The 21381-nt window shown below is 38.0% G+C and overlaps 1 protein-coding gene across 1 annotated transcript in view; it reads right to left on the bottom strand.

Moving 5' to 3' along the window:
- Positions 1-847: 847 nt before the first annotated feature.
- The window catches only part of MSH3 (mutS homolog 3), a 118897-nt gene continuing 98363 nt past the window's right edge, over positions 848-21381 (bottom strand). Inside the window, exons 21-24 of the mRNA XM_051642656.1 lie at positions 7817-8003; positions 7480-7609; positions 5181-5355; positions 848-2049 (exon numbers count right to left, since the gene is read on the bottom strand). Of these exons, the coding sequence (XP_051498616.1) occupies positions 1941-2049; positions 5181-5355; positions 7480-7609; positions 7817-8003 (601 nt within the window). The 3' untranslated portion in view covers positions 848-1940. The remainder of the gene's footprint in view (positions 2050-5180; positions 5356-7479; positions 7610-7816; positions 8004-21381) is intronic.

Genomic DNA, 21381 nt, shown 5'->3' with positions numbered 1-21381 from the left:
GTGCATTCTCAAATGGTCATAACTTTGTACATACCTGCTAGAAATTACAACAATAATCAGTGAATAAAACAGCAGCTTTAATCTGGAGTATCTGGAAAAAAACCTTACCAGGATTTCAAGTTAGCTTACTTTGTTTAACTGAGCAGAGCTAAAATCAATTTTTTTCCAACATAACCACAGACATTAAGAGAAAAGCCTTGTACTTGACAGTATGAGCAGGCCAGTAATGCTGTGTCCATTTCCCCATTCTTAATTGTATTTCTTCATTTTTTTTAAGCCTGCATCCAGGTGTTTTTTTCTTTTCAGAGCAGTCTGAATGCTCCCTTGAGGGCAAACTGTCTCACTAAAAGCACATTTAGCACATATGGGAGTTTAGTAATGGCTCATTTATTCTCTTTGAAGACTATGGCCAGCGGTCCTTAGATCCAACTGCACTGCATCCCTGTGCATTAATAATAAAGAGTATTAGATTCATTGTGCTTCACAATGTGTGGCACAGATAAACACACACATTTAGCCACACCCTGAAAGACTAGTTTTCTTCTTCAGCTCTTCAAGTTTAGTTAAATACACAGCACACTCTGGAAGGTGGTAACTGTATTGATTGCTGCTATTTGAGTAGCAGACAAACTGCTTGTTTAAATGATGCTTTGTCATCCGAAGAACCTGGAAAACAGTATTTGGTGAAGGCTGGCAATGGTTTATCACAGCTAAAAAATTTGCACCTTTTTCTGCACGAAGTTTTCTATACTGGAAAGGCAATGACATTAAGTCACATTCGCCTAACATGCATTCATTTGCAAAAAAAAATCCCTCATTTACATAAAAAATTAGAAAGGTTCAGCTGTCTTATTACAAAACCTCACTTTATTCTTTTCCTTATAGCAAAATCAAGATGATATTTTATTTCACTTCTCTCCACTTCATTATTTTTTTTAATACAACAAACTATTTGACAAGGTTGAAGTACATTAACATAATTGTCCATTTTGGTAATAAATTATTTCACCTGATTATGCTTATAAAGGAAAACCAATTTGTATCTCACATTCCCATTTGAAATTTGGACTTGATGAACTGCAAATTAAAAAACTGAAAAACATCTGTATTTTTCCCAGATTTACTCTGCATTTGACAGAGCACTGAGGATACCAGTTGCATAGTCTGAGTTGCCTCTTTCATCTCATCTCATGATACTCCAACATTATTTAGAGTACATGCCAGAGAAGGCCATGATCAGGAGAAAGGCTGAAGCTGAAAAGGAAGCAGGTGTGCATGAGACTGAAGAGGGAAAACAAAACACAGTCAATGCATGTTTTGTGCTGCTGCTTTGAAAACTTCTGGTTGCACCATCATCGATCTTGTCAGTAGAAATTAAACTCTCCTACCCAGCCACATAACACACACTTTCTTAAATTCACTCTGCACATAAAATTTAGGAGGTGTCTATAAAAACAGTGAACTTTAAATGCATTCATACCAGAACAAAAAGCAAATCTCTTTATGGTATTAATTCTTCCAGATTACACAGCAGGATAGCATGGTCAAGACTTGGCTACATTTTTCCAGTGCAAAGGAGTATTTCTTCAGAAACTGAAGTACAATAAAGTTAAAAGACATTACTTTATTTATAAAAGATTTACCTAATAATTTACCAACATAATTTTTCATGTTTTCTAAACATTTTAGAAACTAAATCCAATGCCAGTAGACATTTTGCAATTAAGGAAAAGGGTGGAAATGACTTCAGGGAGGGAACGTGGAGTGAGAAAGTGACATGGAATCAGGAAGTTGATGTGGGGTATCATACCACAATGCAGCATCTCCTATCCCCAAAAGGCAGAAAAGTCAACTAGAACTACACCCTGTTAGAATCTATTAGTCTCTAGATCTATGTTTTGCATCTCCAATATACTCCATCTTCAAGCATGATTTGAGGATTAAAAACTGTCTTTTGTTTCATCTTCAGGTTCACACATACTTTTCCATTCTTGTAGCTCCTGAGAATTATTTATCTTCCATACTTCAGCAAATGACTTCAGCTTGTTTCTGGTGGGAGGAAGAAAATCCAATCAAAATATGGAAATATTTTTAAATTAAGCACATAAAACCTGGAAAGCCCTACAGACATCTGCAAAATTTTATACATAGTCAAAAATAGGAGTTTGCACAGCTCAAAATGTTACGTGATCTTTAAACAATCAGTTAACATTTTCCAGCATATGTATTCAGCCCCAGAACAGTCAACAATTTAATTTTGTAACTAACTTACACTACCAGAAGCATTGACAAGATGAAATAAAACACTGAGCAAGAGTAAGCCATTAAAGGACATAAATAATATTGTAGTTTGCAGCATTTAATTTTCAGCATTCACTTTCTGCAAATTTGCATATAGAACCATGAACAGAGAACACATTTTCAAAATAAATGAGTACTCATGTCCTTCCTATTTTCTTTTCATTATTTCTTGATTTAAGAAGGACCCATAAGAGCTGTGACAAATAACAAGACATTTTAAATGGGTTAACACAAAATTCCTGACAACAAAGATGTCAAGACTGGATGCTATTACCCAGTGGATTTTCTTAAAGAATATGAGAGTCATTTAAAAAATAAGACAAGGCAGCTGGCCCGTGGGTATTGTGACAGCACAAGTACACTGCTATGAACAGGTCTGTGTTTGATTCCTAAGATCATGAAAATTTTCATTTCCTACCTAGTATTCCTACCTAGTATTTAATACTATACCCATTTTTAATTTGTTAATGTCTCTTTTGGCTAAGAAGTAAAGAAGAATACTTTGACATTTAGATCACATCATGCCAATAAGTGAAATTAAATAGGAATATACAAAATAAAATCTTTCTATAATGATCTAGGTAGAAGAACTGGAAAAACTGAGTTAATGTAATACAATCATTTATGCACCATGAATACTTTTAAAAAAATTTTTTCACTGACTTAAGCTCCAGGTTGATATAGCTGCATGAAGATTCTCCAAAGTGCATGTAAGTGGTCTGCAATGAAAGGATAACCTGGTACAGGTCAAACCTGATGATCAGCCACTGCTGTGTGGTGGATGTCTCTTGTCCCTGGCCCCCTGCACAGAACTGTCTCTCATTAAAGGGGGAGGCAACAGTATCAAACTTCAGATGGGGCAGGCTGGTCTGCCAGGCAGACCTGCTCTCCCAATGTTACCCTCACTCTACCACCAGAACCAACGGCCTCCTCCTTGTCTTCCTTCTACCCTTTCCTTCTTCAGGTAGTAATGCCTGTTCACATGTAACACCACTGAAACTGAACTTGTGTGAGACCAGCTGGAGAGAGAATGACTTTTTAGCTGGATGACATCCCTGACCTGGCCTGTTCTGTGGTCATGCAAAAAACCAGCCCTGACACTGGGGAGAAAAGGGCTGGGAACACCCTCTCCAGCAGCATCCCGTGGGAATGGGCTTGGGGACCCTGCTCCAGCAGGTCCCTCCAAGGTACAGGCCCCCATGTAGCTCCTGTGGCAGCAGTCTGCAGGGAAGTGTGGGATGTGGGGCCTTCCAGCCTTGGTGATAAGTCAGGGTATAGGACTAATCACAGCTTCAGCCTAAGTATTTATTCTTTTCACTTTAAGAATACAAGCGAACGACATCCTGAGGGGTAAAATACAGATGGTAGTTCACATTCACAAGCTGGTGAAGGGGACACCACTACGTTCCATAATTAAGATGGCCCAGTCAGCCCTCACTCTGCCCCTCTATGGGCACTGCAAATTAGCCTTCTAACGACTTCAGGGCGTGCTACTGTTACTGCTCATAGGTTTTGTATGCAATTTACTCTCTTTTTAGCAACGGAGAATTTAGGATGCTAGAACTCTATTCGTGCTCTGGCCAAGGAATATTCTAGCATGATTTCTGTAGAACAAAGAAAGATAAACCAAAGGGACATCCCATATTATTTCACATCTTCATTTTATTACACAGTAACTCTGGCCTTCCAGCTAATACTCTAACTTCTGTGAACATTACTTTTTTTCTTGATTTTAGAACACTACATATCCTATAACAAGAGCTAAGACGTTGCTAGCAATCTGTTGTTTTAATTTTGTCAAGTATTATTTCCAATTAATATGAAGTACCACTTTATCTTTCCCATAAACTGTCATGTATCTTCAATAGAATGTGTTTATTTTGCATTCTTAAAAGGAGGTAAAAACTGGTGTTAAGCACTAAGCACTGCTGATTTTCAAAAGAACTGGTTGCACCTACAAATAATTAGTACTTAAAATTTTCTCATATTAAATGATTCTTTCAGGATTAGTTATAGCCATCAGGCTACTTATTTTGTTGATAGGACTGCCACCGAGAATAAAAACACTAACAAATTCAGTGAAAATTGGTTTGAATACTACCACATATTGATATCTAAACTGTATACATAATGTTACAGCTTTTATAAAGGTGATGCTATTTGGTACACATGGGAATTTTCATAACTAGTCTAGTATACAAAGTACATATGCCCCTAAATGAAAATTGGTTAATCAGAAAAATATTAAAATCATCATTTAGTAAACTTTTATGTGTTTGGGGTGGCAAAGAAAATATGTTGTAAACATTTATTTTTAAGTTAAGCCAGAAGAATAATATTCCCATTCCCTTCTACACTATAGTATGCATAGACATTTTCAAACTCCAAAGTGGCTAGTGTATTTTCTAAATTAAATCTATTAATACATAATACATCTATTGTTATTTTCACTGTTACTGGTGAGAACACAAGCAGGTACTATAAGGTGGTTATATTTCAAATTAATCTTCCTGAAAACACTGAAAATACATACCTGAAAGAATGAATTTGCTAGTATTTGCCATAATAAAATGCAACCCAGTTTATTCCTAATGTTAGCTCAAAGGGCATTTAGTTTTTCCCAATCTTGTTTCAGAGGGCAGCAATTAATATCTGACATAATAGCTAAGTATAAAATCCAAAGCTTTGATTGAAATGGACAGCACAAATTCCTAAATTCTTTTTTTTAAAGTTTCACTGTCTCCTCCCTGAAGGATAGAAGGATACCTGAAGTAGCTCTTACTGTTCTTTTTATTGCATATTGTGTGAAATGCTCTTCAATTCATAGCTGATGTTTCATTAGAAGAGGGGGGGGGGGAAACAATCACGATTATTCTGACCTTTTCATGTTCACTATTGTTTCCAACTCCTTTGATTTGTGAGCTGCCTTCTCCAAGATTTCTTTGGGAATATCTGCCAGTTTGGCAACATTTAGCCCGTAACTTCTTGCAGAGACTCCCTTAGTTATTTGATAAAGGAAAGTGATAAATTCAGGATTCTCTTCAACTTCAGATCCTAAAAAAATAAAACCAAAATCAAAAACTCCTCTATTATGTTAATAAAATGCAGCAAAGAGAGAAAAAGCACATACTGTGGTCTCATTATCATTCATGCTTCCTGGGTGATTTATTCCATTGAAGAAATATGAAATAAAAATGTTTCCTTGAGACCACACATTTTACCTACAAATTATGAGACTGAAAAAATTCTCTACTATACTTCTACCTTATTAAGCTGACGTGTCTGTGTGTGTGTAAAACTTAGAATCTTTGTATGTGAAATTGATTAGTTGTGCTGTAACTGGGATATTGCATCTCCCATCTGCTGAGCAATGACAGAATAACAGAAGGGTCAGTAATCCCACAGTCAAGAAGTCCACAATTACAGCAGAGCAAAAAGGAGGCCAGTAGCCACAGAAAAATGCTTAGGAAAAAACAAAGGATGCTGCATCTTCTGCTAGGGCTTCTTTCTATTCAATGAGAGTAAGATGGAAGCATAAGAGCCATCATTATAAATCTGAGGACTCCTTCCTCTTCCTCTTTAGACATCTGTGCTGCATCTCTGCACAATCCAGGCCTTGTGTAAAGAGTAGAAAAACTACGGCGTCATTCTTAAAAATGCAGGTTTTTGGCAACAACATAGATTTCCATAAATGGTGATGACTCAAGATGTTTTGATCTGAGTGATCCAAGCCAAAGACTGGAAAAAAACATGCCATAAACTCACTTTTAATAAATAAAATGCTAAGACAACAGGAGCTAACGACAGAGGCAGAGTAAGAAACACAGACGTGTAGCTGCTCACAGGCTGTAGTACTACACCTATTGTGCTTCCTGTAGCAAGACAGCAAAGACCACATATGGCCTCAAGGTTCAGGTCAACTAATATTTGGAGCAGAAATGCTGAAGCAGCACCATGAAACATAATGCAGGGTTTCATGGACACAGTAGTTAAGGAATAGTAAAGACTGAATGTTGACAACATCTCAATTGCCTGAGAGTACCAGAGAGCAACAGTTCAGCTAATGAACACTGTAACAAAAGGATATGCTGACACTCAGGAAAGTGATGCTCTTAACTGGGAATATAAGTGTGGCTTCATTGATTTTCATCTAAACACACTACTTTGACTTACTTGTGCTTAAACTTTCAGGGACACCTGCTACTAATATTAAACAGAATGCAAATGCTGAAGTCTCCATTCAGCCAAACTCTTACATTTTTAAACTAACTCTCTGAAAAATATTTTAAAAGTGATAGATTATATACTTAAAAAGTTATTTAGTGGCAAATACTAAAGTGTCCTGTCCCAATTAGTTTACAATGTAAGCAGATAATACAATGTTAACAATGAATTAGGGTGACCATCACTGCAGTTAGACAGAGCTGCTCAACATACCCATTATCAAAAGATGGCTAGCTGACAAGCTACTAAAAATACCAGTTCAGAGCAGCAGTGACAAGAAGAAATGCTGTAACTCTTCTGCTTAGTAAAATTGGAACTGAATGAGATTATGATAAACAATCTACAAAATTAGGCAAGGCATAGAGCGGATGAATAGAAATTGTTTCTCAGCCTCTTCTAATTCAAGAACTGGGACCATAAGTTGTTGTTTCAAACGAGTTTTAAAACAAACAACAGAAGGTGGTTTTTCACAGAATGCAGCATTACATTTTTTAACTCCTTGACACAGTAGTATGAAGATGGTAAAAGTACACAAGTACACTCAGGATTCAGAGACAACTTTGTTGAAATCAAATCCAATGAAGATACTAAAATCCAGAAAACACATATACCCCTTGAAGCTCCCTAAATAGCAAATGCTTGCAGGCAGTGAGATCTTTTAGTGAAAGAGTTGCCATATGTTTGATCCCTAATCCCTCCTCCCTAATCCTTTGTATTTGGCTATTGTGAGAAGCTGGATACTGGACAGAGTGGATCTTTCATCTGACCTAGCTCTGTCATCCTTGCATTAAATGTGGAAGAGAAATGGTTGATCAGTTTTCAAGCAATCTAAAATGTGGGTATACACTAATTCTCTAGTGAATTTGTATGTATCACTTTCATGTTCAGATTACTGTAACAATTTTACGATTTCTGCCTTTACCAATAGTGCCAAATGTCAGATTTATACGGTACCTTTTTGTTCAGCACTTTCCTCCTCATTCACCAAGAAAGCCATGTGGTAATTACCAACTTTTTCTGGATACGTCTTCTCTAGCTCACAAACTGAGGGATAGTGAGTGACAAACAGTGTCAGTGACTCCACCTACAATGATGAAATAAGACACATAAGAAGGTTTGGCTTTAATTTCTTTCAAACACAGCAGCACAGTGCTGGTGTAATTTATCTATACTTCTGTGCTCTGAGTGTAGGCATGCCACACTTTTCCAAGGAAATACACACCATGTCAAAGTCAGTCTACCTGGCAGGCTGAAAAAGCATTCATGAGTATGTGTCAGATTGAACACTTACATCTTTAATAAAATGTTCAAGTGTAGCATAAGCAATAGCGATTCCATCGTGTGTGCTAGTTCCTCTTCCCAATTCATCCAAAATCACTAGTGATCTGGAAGTTGCTTTTCTTATTATCTCAGCAGTATCTGTCAGTTCTTCCATAAAGGTACTTCGGCCTTTGTAAATGTTGTCTGCTGCACCCATTCTGCATTGGGATACAAAAGAGATCAGTTTATTAAGTTTAAATAGACGCAAAATAATGCTGAAAAGAAACCTCATCATGCTAATGAAACCATTTTATTATAGATGTCTTGTTGCTGCTCCAATCAGAGCAGAAGATCCCAGGCAGAACATTCACCTTCCAGAACAAGCTACAGCTTAGGAGAAAATGCAACAACAGCACATGGTGCAGATGTGAGGGTCTTAAGACTGAACTGTCCAGAGGGAACTCCTCATGTACCATTAAATAAGGGTTTGCATGCATCACCCAAGAGAACAGGTATGCACAGACCCTACTGGCATCTGGCTGAGGTGAGACCATAGGGACAGCAGAGAAGTTTTCTGGGCCATTAGTCATCTAGTCCCAAGGTAAATCCATAGGCAGAAATCTTAGCATTCTATGTCAACTAGAGGACTTAGGAGAAAATGAGGAGGGAGACAAGGGGGCTTTTTTCTTAGCATGCAATTCTTCCATCTTGACAAACTGTACAGGGCAGCCTGCTCTTCCCTTCAAAAGAGTTGTGGGAATTCAGACCAGTCAGGTCACTAGAAGGATTCCAGTAAAGGCAGCTGCAAAAATGAACTTTACTTTTTTTGTGTAGGGCTGTAAAAATGGATTTGTTCACGTTCAACAACCAATAATACAGTTACATACAAACTACACTGATTTAAGAAAAAGTGACTCATGGGCTTAGTATATTACACTTTCAAATATAGCAGCTGGCCACAACAGTATTTAAAGCAAATCAAACCCTGTAAAGAGAATTCCAATATAGACTTTTTTCTCTGTCTTTTTTGCTGCATCTCTGTCTAATAAAATTGTTTCTGTTGCCTAAAGAAGCTCTTGCAAGATTCTTATCATTTTATGAGACTCTTACAATGGTGAAGAGTAATTGACTACCAATACCAAAAACTAGTGGGTTGGAGCCAGTACAACTATAATTTCTATATAGTCTTTATTTTTTGCCCTGGAAATTTGGTATGGTGGCAAGCATAATTTCAGAATATGCAAATCTGCAATTATAAATGAACTGGTCTGAGACAGACATTATGATACAATCATGAAACTGAGTGTTTTTATTTCACTGAGTGTGTGTTTACATACACACACAGTAGGTAGACACTCACAGACTTCGGAAGAAAGGTGATTTTGCACATAAGATAATAAAACTTTACATTAATTTCACTGAATTAAATCTATAACTCAGGATATTGAGGCATTGTGAAATTAACATTTATTAAGCCACCTACTACTGTAATCCCTTTAAATACCAAGTTAAGTACTATAAACATATTACTCAATATCTCACAGTGCCATCAACACATCCCAGCCCTTTCCTAGTTTGCTTCAGCCATCATGTACTACTGTAAAAACAAATAATCCCCCTTTTTTTCACACTATTGCACAGATCTACAGAGAACAATGTAAATTAGATTTATTTTTAACACGATTAACTACAAGTAAGTACACCAGAATGACAAATACTTTTCATACCTGAACAATCTCTGGCTCTACAATGGGCGTCTTTAGCCTTAGTTTCCAACCTTAGGATTATCAGTATTATTTATTCTACCATTTTTATTTGGCTTTTCATTACAGAGACAGCATCTAACAGGCTGCCTGTTCTTCACCTATGATGATTATACTGAGAGTTCTCAGTTCTATTTTTCTCTTGGATTGCATCATTTCCATAGAGCCCTCAAAATAATTTTAGTCATTTTCTATCTGATTTGCATTCACAAAAAATAATTTACAGAACTTCCTCTCTAAATGCTCAAGATACAAACTGAAATGAGTATTATCTTTCTCTTGTTCTTAGCAACAGCTGCAAGAAAAGCCTTTCTGTTTAGCATCTTCAAATACTCAAATCCAACTCAGTCTTATCTACAGATTACAAAAACTCTTAAATGTCACCCTTTGAAAACTGATATAATTGTTCTTTCTGCCTCTGTGCTTGACATGAGAAGAATCATACTTGTTTTTTTAAACTTACATTACATGCAATATTATTCCAGAAACAAGTAAGAATAACTATTTAAATGTGGATTATTGCATTTATAAAACTAACAGTTAATATGCAGCAAGGCATTGCTCCCTACCTGCATGCTATATTATGCCAGTTACAATAAAATTTTTGAGTCAAAACATCTATTGTTTAAAACACTATTTTCCTTCATGTTTAAAACAGCCATAGCAAAGCCCATAAAATTCTACAAGATTTCAGTTGCTCTGAATTTTCATTGTAATGTAGGTTGCCTCTTAAGTGTGCTTATACATCAAAACATTAAACTTTCTTCTATAATAATCAATAGAATACAAACAATTTATTATTGTTAAGAGCTACTCTGTAGGTAATACCTGGAATCTTATCCCTATGAATTGTTAAGAGTAAACATGCTAAAAGAAATGTTGCAGATGCTCAGCCTTAATGCTTCCAGCACTTTAACCACATTGGTTTTGTTTGCTTTTACACGTGGTCCTAATGAAGTCCGAAAGACTCATTTTCTCTGGAAAGCTGCCTAAAATGGGATCAGATATTTTTCTGACTTTTCAGTGTACACAAAGATAACTAGTTGATTACATTTTAATGCTGCATTCATCATTACAGTAGATGACAATATACCAAAATATGTGAAGAGGTGTGAGTCATCCCTGAGAGATGGAGACATGGTATGTACTACCCAAATTTTCCCTTCTTCCCTAATTAAAGGAAGAAAATAAAATCAAACATCCAGGATAAAACGTTACAGCAGAGTAAGACAGCCACAAAAGCAAACCATTCAAGCAAGAACACTGCCATGCAACTTCATCAGTTCTATTCCTCCCTATTCCTCTCTTCCAGCTGCTGGAAGCAGTGACACAGTTAATACAAAAACTTCCATTTCTGCTATGGAATTTCTGAAGTCTATGTTCAGAAAAATTACTGCGTTCTGCCCACGAGGAGTGTGCAGACATCCCAAGTGAAGAGTGCCTCTTCAGTGCTGGCAAGAGATCCATCACTCCCCAGCAAATGCAATTTGGCTGGAAACCACTTGTTATAATGTCTCTTTGACAGCCAACCAAACTTCATAAAATTAAAAGCTCTTCATCTTATAATGCTCAACACATTTATTATGTAAAGAAAAAAAAACCGGAGGAGGCATTATCTCCTTTCAGTGCCAGGTTTCAAGATTCCTGCCTGTAGCCTCAGAAAAAATAACAGAGATCAGTAAATCAGCTAGCACTATATGCTTAATCTGTATCTGAACCCTTAGGAAAAAAAAAAAAAGATATTTCCTTATTTTACAGTAGCTGGCTGGCTTTTTAACCTGCTCTCCTTAGCCAATACATGCACACAGTGCTGACTTTTTCCAATGCAAATGCTCACCACCCTGGGAAGGTATCCTCTCTTTTGTGCTACGAGCTTCTAAAAATGTTGCAGAATTTTTAACCATACAAGCTATGATACCACTCAGAAACCACTACAATTGAATAGCAAAACTCTTTTCCTTGCATCTCCAGAACTTTTATGTAGTCAGCATGCATTGCTCTCAACAGGCATGAACTAATGCTGCTAAACTGTGTGGCCCTGCAAGTTACCTTGAAGTCTGGTGCTTTGAAGCTTTTTATCAGCTAGACATGTTTGTGGGCTCTGACAACCATCCCTGAAAACTTCCATGTAAGTAGGAAATTTAAATTGAGAGTACTGAGCACTCCTTGAAGCTTCTTCTCTCAACATCCTGTTATTACTGCTGTCAAAAACACCCAAAGTGTCCTGGAGAATGGGACAGACCTGCAGATTTGAGTAGTGGTGGCATAAGAACAACACAATACATTGGTTTGGAGAGCAGCAGAGAGGTCCCCAGGGAACTGCAGCTGCCCTATGCTGGCAGCCCAGGAGTGAAAGTGATGTCATGTAGGGTAAAACAGAAATTGTCTCATTATGACAGAAGGCAGTAGGGAACTCAGTATTTCCCAAGCAGAAAATTGAATCTGATATCCCAAAGCTTCTAGTTAAGGTTTTTCCATGCTATCTTTCAAAAGGAGTTATCCAATGTGCTGTTAGTTGGTTTGATTATAAAACTAAGAGCACTGTGTGGACCTCAGGTTATTTTATTATTCTTCTATGTTAACTGTGAATCCCTCACATTGCATTTGAAAATGACAAAGCAGCCCAAGAGCTCCCAGTGGTAAAAAAAAAAAAGGAAATATAGAGCACTGAATAAATGCTAGAAAACAAGACGGCAAAACTGTTCCCTAAACCCTTACTTCCATACAGTTGTCAACATCTTGATGGTATTTATTAACTCTTAGTTTATAAAATAGTTCATGCAGAAAACAAAACTAAACTAAATTAAATATTTTTCCTTTGATTTTAGAAAGATACACTTGACTTTCAAGAAAAGTTCGTCTAAATTACTTACTGCAGAAATGAAACCTAGTGCCTGTTACAGAAGAATAAACCTAATTAGTATAGACTCTACACTGCATTTGCAGTTTTCAAGAGAAGGCATTCAGGTTTCCAGGTGTGGTTTGTCTTCCAGATTGGTTTGTCTTCCAGCCAGATTTTGTGTCAGAATGTACACAGTCAAATTATTTATTCATCAAGAACAATTAGCATTCAAAGAAAATTACTCTTTTCTCTGGTAATATCTTAAATGGAAGGAGTAGAATACTGCTCTCACAATGCCAATGACAAAGACATTCCTTCTGAGATTCAGAGAGAACACTGAGAAAAACACAAATAAAATAAATTAATAATGTGACTTTACAATTCCACTCACTCTCTCTCACATAAAACCCTTCAAAATGTCATTTCAAAGATCACTGTATTTGAACAGGAGTTATTTAAATTAAAATAACTACTTTACAGAAATAAAGGATTAGATGGGTCATGCCTAACACTTTATCCCTTTTCTTGCATGGGACTGTTCTTTACAACATGTTTCAGATCAATACCATATAGTTAATATTTTTTAAAAAAAATCTCATAACACCTGTTTTGTATCTTCTTTTTTAAATCTTTTTTTTATATATTTTTACAGAAAACACTCTTCCCAGCTGAAGTTTCATGTGATCTCTGCAGGAAACAAATGATCACAAAAGTGTGAGTATTAACTGAAAATGATGTTTATGAGAACAGGAAAACTTGATATTGATCCTGACATGAATGGAAGAACAAAAGAACAATTTCATTTCAGCACCTAGGTAAATCTACTCCCACTGAAGTGGGTTATTGACTTTTCCATGAGGCACCTAGCAAGCAATGCTTATTGAGACTTCACAGGTTAAAAATCAAAAGTAGCTTGCAAATTATTCTGCCAAGAAAATGCAAATGGGCATCCTAAATGGAGGACTGGCAGGCTGACTACTGCATGTCCTCTCCACTACACTCCCAAGAATCCCAACACCTTTAACCAGAACAACTGTTCAGCTTCACCCACAAAAGAGATCTGAAACCCTGTGTATTTTAGAAACACTCAAGACCAGTAATGAGAATTTCACAGCAGTTAGTACAAAAGCAGTCCATCTTGGATATTGCAACTCCTGGCTACTTTCCACACACAATGAAATTTTATCAAGTAATTCTTTAGAAGATAGCATCTGCAAATTTATAACAGTTCACTGGCAAGAAACTAATGCTTCACACTCCCCCACAGAGTACTGGTAAATCGTTTACTTCATTTCCATCAAGCTCTTACTGATTCAAACCAAATTCTGTCAATAAGAAAAATAATTTATGGAAACTGCAATTACAGACTTTTAAAAAGCATCTCTTATCCTAAGTGTGACAGAAAGCATTGTTATCAGGATAGTTATTACTTCAGGGGCAACTTTAAGAAGTAAATGTGTTACATGGATGACAATGACAGCAAGTCACTTCCGACTGATGATGCATGATTCTGATGCTCATGACACTAACCTGTTTACAATCAACATGCACACACATTCTCAGCCATTTCTGCAACTGCTTATTTGCAAATTTTAAACAGAGAAGTACAAATAGTAGGTTACCCAGTTTAGAGGAACAGGTGTTGAAAAGCCTGACAGAATGCATTACACATTTAATGCAAAATACATTTTTGCTTTTCAAATTATTGTAGACATATGATACCCTTAGTCACTGGGAAGTAAATGAGACTAGCAAAAACCTAAGACCACTAGGGAGACACACTTTGTACATCCTAGAAAGAGAAGCAAGTTCACAGCTATTTTAATACTCAGTTTCATAGTGTTCTTTACCTTTTTTTTTTTCCTTTCATTTATTGCTAGGTAAGTGAAATAGCCAGAACAATTAATCACTTAAATTCTCATTACCTTATAGACCTGGCCAACAGAGGCATGCTGCACATACAAACACCCCAGTATATTAAAAGAAATGTATCTAACAGGATTAGCTTTCAAGATGTGAACTGCATTGATTATTTTTTTGCTGAAAGCCAGAGGAAATAAAAACATCTATGGATTGCAGCAAACACTGAATATTTTAAAAGCTTCACCTTGACTGACAGAACAGGTAGGACTGAGCTTCAAAGCCAAAATACCGACCTAGTCAATACAGTCACCAAGTGACAAGAAGTTACCAATATCCCTTCAATCCTACTGCTTTATTCCTAATGCAACAGAAATTCAGTTGTTCTTCCAAAAACTCATGTTACATTACCAAGTGAAGAACATCTGAGAAAGTTCTGATACTCAGCAATGATAGCCTCAATAATAGGAGAACTCCTGTTACATCCCCTAAGGCAAATACATCACTCACTGCAAAAATAATCCAGCAGATTTCTGGTTAATTCTACGTTTTTCCATTCTACTTTAAAACTGGATTTGCTCCAGCCTAAGTTCTACTTTCTCCATGCCATATTACTGATAATCCTACAGCAGCTGGCTGTCATGGCATGAGGGCTGAGCTCTTGGAGGAGCCAGGTGTCCACTAGCAGAACAAGGACACAACACAACAGCTTAAACAGCTCCAGACATGTGGAGGACAAGGAGGTGATCCAGGACAGTCAGGACAGCTTTACCAGGGGGAAATCCTGCCTGACCAACCCAGTGGATTTCTACAAGAAAGTGACTACATCAGGTGACCAGGGAAAAGCAGTGGATGTCACCTATCTGGACTTCTGCAAGGCCTTTGACACGGTCCCCCACAACATCCTTCTCACTAAATTGGAGAGATATGGGTTTGATGGGTGGACTGTTCAGTGGATAAGGAACTGGCTGGATGGTCACATCCAGAGGGTAGTGGTCAATGGCTCTAAGTCCAGATGGAAAACATTGACAAGTGGTGTCCCTCAGAGGTCAGTGCTGGGACCACGGCTGTTTAATGTCTTCATTAATTATATTGACAGTGGCACTGAGAACACCCCCAGCAAGTTTGCTGATGACACCAAGCTGGGTGGTGTGGTCGATACACCAGAAGGATGGGATGCCATCCAGAGGGACCTGGGCAAGCTGGAGAAGTGGGCCCAGGTGAACCTCATGAGCTTCAACAAGGCCAAGTGCAGAGTCCTGTACCTGGGCAGAGGTAACCCAAGATATGAATACAGGCTGGGGGAGGTCGCACTTGAGAGCAGCCCTGTGGAAAAGGACCTGGGGGCACTAGTGGATCAAAAGCTGAACATGAGCCACCAATGTGCAGTTGCAGACCAGAAGGCCAACTCCATCCTGGGCTGTATCAAAAGGAGTGTGGCCAGCAGATGGAGAGAGGTGATTCTGCCCCTCTGCTCTGCCCTGGTGAGACCTCACCTGGAGTACTGTGTCCAGCTCTGGTGCCCCCAGCACAAGAAAGATGTGGATCTGTTGGAACATGTCCAGAGAAGGGCCACAAAAATGATCCAAGGGCTGGAGCACCTCTCTTATGAGGACAGACTGAGGGAGTTGGGGCTGTTCAGTCTGAAGAAGAGAAGGCTCCAGGGGGACCTCATAGTGGCCTTCCAGTACCTGAAGGGGCTACAAGAAGAGATCAGGCATAAACTCTTCAGTGTAAGGGTGGTGAGACACTGGAACAGGCTGCCCAGAGACGTTGTGAGGGTTCTGTCCCTGGAAGTGTTGAAGGGCAGCTTGGATGGGGCTCTGAGCAGCCTGTTCTAGTGGGAGGTGTCCCTGACCATGCAGGGGAGTTGGAACTCGATGATCTTTAAGGTCCCTTCCAACTCAAAAAAAGTTTTGTAGATTATGTAATTCTGTAAATTTTGTGTTGAAACATGCAAAGGACTGGATTGCTCTCCACAGGTCCATCAGCTTTTAGGTACACTCAGACAAAGACATAAGTGTTTATTTTTCTTGCCCTCAGTGAGAAAGCTATGATTTTTTTTCAGTACAGAGATTCTGAACTGAGGTTTCTGTTGCAGCTTCTACTTCTGGCCAAGTACAGGCAGTGCATACCAGAAGAACAATAATAGATGGAGGAGTTTATGAAGGTTCCATTAAGTAACTGAAGCTCCAAACACACACTTTTACCCCCATTCTCTGCAGGAAACCATTAACATTGTATAAATGCTATTGATGGTCAAGAGAAGGAACAGATTAACAGCAAATCATTTTGACAAAGGATAAATCATAGGCGTAGATACTGAAATAAGTGTGTTTATTTGTGAGCCATCAATATTATCCTGAAGAAGCAGGAAAAATTACCAAAAAAACCCCCAGCCCTAATATATGCACAGGTTTACACTTACTAGTCTTGGATTCCAGCGAGGAAACTCAAGGTAATTAAGTTAATGTGCATATGCAGCTGAAGGATTGAGGCCAAAGGGGGATTAAAAAGCAGAAACTATAGCAACAGACTAGGGACAATAGCTGAAGCATTCAGTGCAAGTCAACTTTTCCCCTTTAAACCTGTGGATGCTACAAAAACTGAATTCAAATTGTGACTAGGTTAAATTATAGCATGGAAGTGTTTAAGAAAGGTAAATACCATCAGCCCACTGTATATATAACTAATTGTCTTTTGTTGACTTAAACGAATTTTCAAGCCTGATTTAAACCCCTGCAAACAAAACAGTTGTTTGTACTTACAGGTTTTATCAAATGCCATACTTGTAAACCAAAGACTGCTTTGTTAAATGTGTTATTACAAATAGGAGATACAAACCTAAAACTGCAGGTGAATGTTACTATGATATTAACAAAGACACTAAACTAAATTAGCTACAAATAAACACACAGCATAGCTTAATTTATTTCTACAGAACCATAGAACACTGTCAGAAATGGTTACAGTTCAAATGTACTGGGACATGTCCAAGACATAACTTTTCTGGAAAAACACAACAAAATAATTTTCAACTTAACAGCCCTAACAATTTTTACTTTTCATCTTCTTTTCGAAACTAACATCTCTATGTGATAGAAAATAAAGGCAATAAATTTAATACACCATCCTTTTTTTTCGCCCTGAAAGATGGGAGTAATTTACCCCAGAGGTGTAATTATATCACTGTGAGCATAGAAGAAAGGCCTAAGTAATTTTTGTTATTCTGGTAACAGACACAAATACAATTAAGCAAGAGCAAAATTAAACAAATTACTATGCCATAAAGAAGCAGCATTTCTGAAAATTACTTCAGGGTTCTTGACAACTAATAAGTTCTATTTGACTGTCATTGTTGCTTTCTGGAGCAACACAAACAATAGTTGTTTAGCATATCAGTATACAAAATTCTCTTGTGGACTTGCCAGTCACTTGAGATTGCTTTGTATAAACAGTTCCCTACTTTTCTGCACAATACACAAACTCATATGCATGGCACAACCAGTAAGCATTACCACATATACATAGAATAAATGAAGATGTGAAAAAGTATTTTTGCTTTTGATTTTTCTGACACTTACCTGTCAGAATCTAACTGGACAGGCAAATCGAGAGAAACTAAGTGTCTTTTTGCTAAGGAAAATCTAAATGACAAATTGTACAATTTATTTCCAGGAGCAAAGAACTTAAAAAAAATATAAATCTTATAAGGCATCGACCACAGTTCTGGCCAAAAGAACACGTAACACAAAAAAGTTGCTCTGTTGAGGTAAACTCCTTCCCAGTTCCTCTCCAGCACTCAATCTCCTGGTGATTTCTGTATTACACAGGATGCCTGCAAACTGCCTACCCAAACACTGCTGTCACCTCAAGACTAGAATTCTATAGCCTAGATTTTTAAAGGTACGAAGAAGCTGGCTTGCTGGATCTTCATGCCAGGTTTTGTGATTTAGCTGATATTTCTAGGACAGACAGAAGACTAATCTTCATAATCCTAGCCTGTAAGCCTCCAAGAAATAAATAAAGCTTAATAAAGTAATAAATGGAAGCAAGGAATTTTTTTATTTTGGTAACTGGTCTTTCAAGTTAAGAACAACAATGTTTGCGTATGGTATAAAAATCACAGGCTATATGCTATTTGGGCAATATACTACAGAGTTTGTAATAAAGGACAACTTATTATTGCTAAGTATGTCAATGCACAAAACCTATGCCAGTCCAGCCCAATAACCTGACCAGTTTTGGAGGCTGTGGCCAGCAGAATTCTGAAAAAGGCACATAAACCCTGAGATGGTAATGATGCAGTAACTTCAGGGACATATTTTTCAGTAGACTTTTTTAAAATAAAAAAGTCACAATTATGTAATCGCTCACATATAATTCCAAGTACAGTAGATTTTTTTCAGGATTTCTTGCAAAACAAAATCAATTTAGAGTCCCTCAAGTGGTGAAAAGCAATCCCAACATACTCCACTCATAAATTAAAGGACTAACAGTAAACTGAGCCATGCCTATTTAAGACATAAAAGCTCTGCAAGAGTTTCCTGCACACCAGACACCATACTAAAATGTCATCAGCAATCAAGGTTAAATGCACAAAGTAGCTTTAGAAGGAGGATGTGCCTTACTGTATCATGTTTAGTGAAATCACTATGTAGGAAGAGACCTCTGATGAAGAACACTTCCAGACCATTTTCAAGCAGGTGAGCTCCTGGCCAACCTCTTTGCAAATTCAGCTTCTCCATGAACCAAGCAATGCATAAGTAGCAAAAAACATAACAAGCTACATTCTGGTCCCAAACTGTTATTTTGTTCAACTTTTGCTTGCCTATTTCTGTGCAAATCAAACTATTTCTGCAGAGAAGTTATTAAATTATGGAGCTTGTTACTTATTTATTTTAAATAGAAAAATTTTCCCGCTCTGTCTTCCCTCCTCCAGTGCAGATCCCTTCTACTGATGAACTGGTAGAACTGGAATGAAATTAAGTGCAACATTATCCAACCTGGAGGTGTCCAAGGCCAGACTGGACATCAAGCAACCTGGTCTAGTGGGAGGTGTCCCTGCCCATGCAAGGGGGTTGGAATTTGATGACCTTTAAGGTCCCTTCCAAACTATTCTATGATTCTGTGATTGTTTGCCTAGTCACAAAAAGCTGGGAAGGTGTGTTTTTTTTTTTTCCCCACTACCATCTAGATCAGTGGAACATTAATTTCCATTAATATTTGCAAGCACTATTTTGGTTTTGCTCTCAAGTGATTTAACTCAGATTTCGATTTATTGTGAAAAACACCTGGAAAATATCTTCTACTCCATTTCCATTCAAATTGAAACATTTTCTTTTTCCTCCTTCACATACTGTCCTGTGCTTTCTGCTTTTCTCAAGATTTCTTATCCAATATACTTCTAACAAGCCTTTGAATATTTTAATCTGTTACAGTAAATATTGCCATTTTAAATATGTTTCAAGTTTTAATGACAGTAACATTCCAATGAAGTAAAGAAAAAAGAAATACAAACACCCCAAAATTGATTGTCCAGATGTTTGCAGGTGTTAATATGGTATGTGCTTTCCATTATGATTTTTAATCTTACTAAAATTTGTAATGATTCCATAAATATGCACATTTTATTCAGTTTTTAAAAAATGTTTGTCTAGAGAGAAAACAGAGAGGTTTGTCTTCTAGTTTCTTTCAGCTCCACACACTCCTGATAAAACAGTGATATGAGTTTGTCAAGTTGTCAGAATTAAATAGCTGTTGAAGTATTTAGGGAGTTAATATTCAAAATACACCTATTGTAAGACCTGATTTTTTTGAAAGTCAGTTTCATCATTTAGAGATCAGACAAACTGACATTTTGAATAAAACATACAGAAGAAAGCATTATGGCAAGTTAGATGCACAGCCTTTAAAGAAATGTGGATTAAGTAAAGGCTGAGTTTTTGTCATTAATTTTTTTCTTTACTTCAAATACATCCTTAGCCCCTAAACTGTCCTCTAGCTTTAACAGCATTTCTTTCCAGATTATCTTCTTATCTTCTAGATGATGCCAAAACCAGGTAAGCATTAGCAACCTGTCCCTTGTATCACAGAATCGTAGACTGGTTTGGGTTGGAAGGCACCTTAGAGATCATCTGTCTCCTGTCCCTCTAAGAAGGTGACATGGCCAGCAGCCCAGCTGAAGTGCCTCTACACCAATGCACGCAGCAGGGACAACAAACAGGTGGAGTTGGAAGTTACTCTGCTACAGGAAAGCTATGACATAGTGGCAATTACAGAAACTTGGTGGGATGAATCCTATGACTGGAGTGTGGCTATTGGAAGCTATAAGCTGTTCAGAAGGGACAGGACAGCAAGAAGGGGTGGAGGGTGTTGCCCTCTATGTGAAGAATTAAATAGAGTGTGAAGAGCTGTCCCCAAAAAATAGCCATGAGCAAGTTGAAAGGGAGCCTGGGCTGTATCAAAAGGAGTGTGGCCAGCAGATGGAGAGAGGTGATTCTGCCCTCCTACTCTGCCCTGGTGAGACCTCACCTAGAATTCTGCGTCCAGCTCTGATGCCCCCAGCACAAGAAAGATGTGGACCTGTAGGAACGTGTCCAGAGAAGGGCCACAAAAATGATCCAAGGGCTGGAGCACCTCTCTTATGAGGACAGGCTGAGGGAGTTGGGGTTGTTCAGTCTGAAGAAGAGAAGGCTCCAGGGGGACCTCACAGTGCCTTCCAGTACCTGAAGGGGCTACAGGAAAGCTGGGGAGGGGCTTGCAGTGAGAGGACGAGGGGTAATGCTTTTAAGCTGAAAGAAGAGAGACTTAGGTTAGAGATCAGGCATAAACTCTTCAGTGTGAGGATGGTGAGACACTGGAACAGGCTGCCCAGAGACGTTGTGGGGGCTCCAACCCTGGAGGTGTTCAAGGGCAGGTTGGATGGGGCTCCGAGCAGCCTGTTCTAGTGGGAGGTGTCCCTGCCCATGCAGGGGAGTTGGATCTTTAAGGTTCCTTCCAACTCCAAACATTCTATGATTCTGTGACATGGGCAGGGACACCTCCAACTACACTTGCTCATGTTGAGCTTCTCATCAACTAACATCCCAAGACCTTCTCCTCAGGGCTGTTCTCAAACCATTGTCCCAA

Source organism: Apus apus, chromosome Z, assembly GCF_020740795.1.
Source record: "Apus apus isolate bApuApu2 chromosome Z, bApuApu2.pri.cur, whole genome shotgun sequence".
NCBI classification, from domain to species: Eukaryota; Metazoa; Chordata; class Aves; order Apodiformes; family Apodidae; genus Apus; species Apus apus.
The sequence above is the reverse complement of the archived record's forward strand: the minus strand, read 5'-3'. Positions and strand labels throughout refer to the sequence as shown.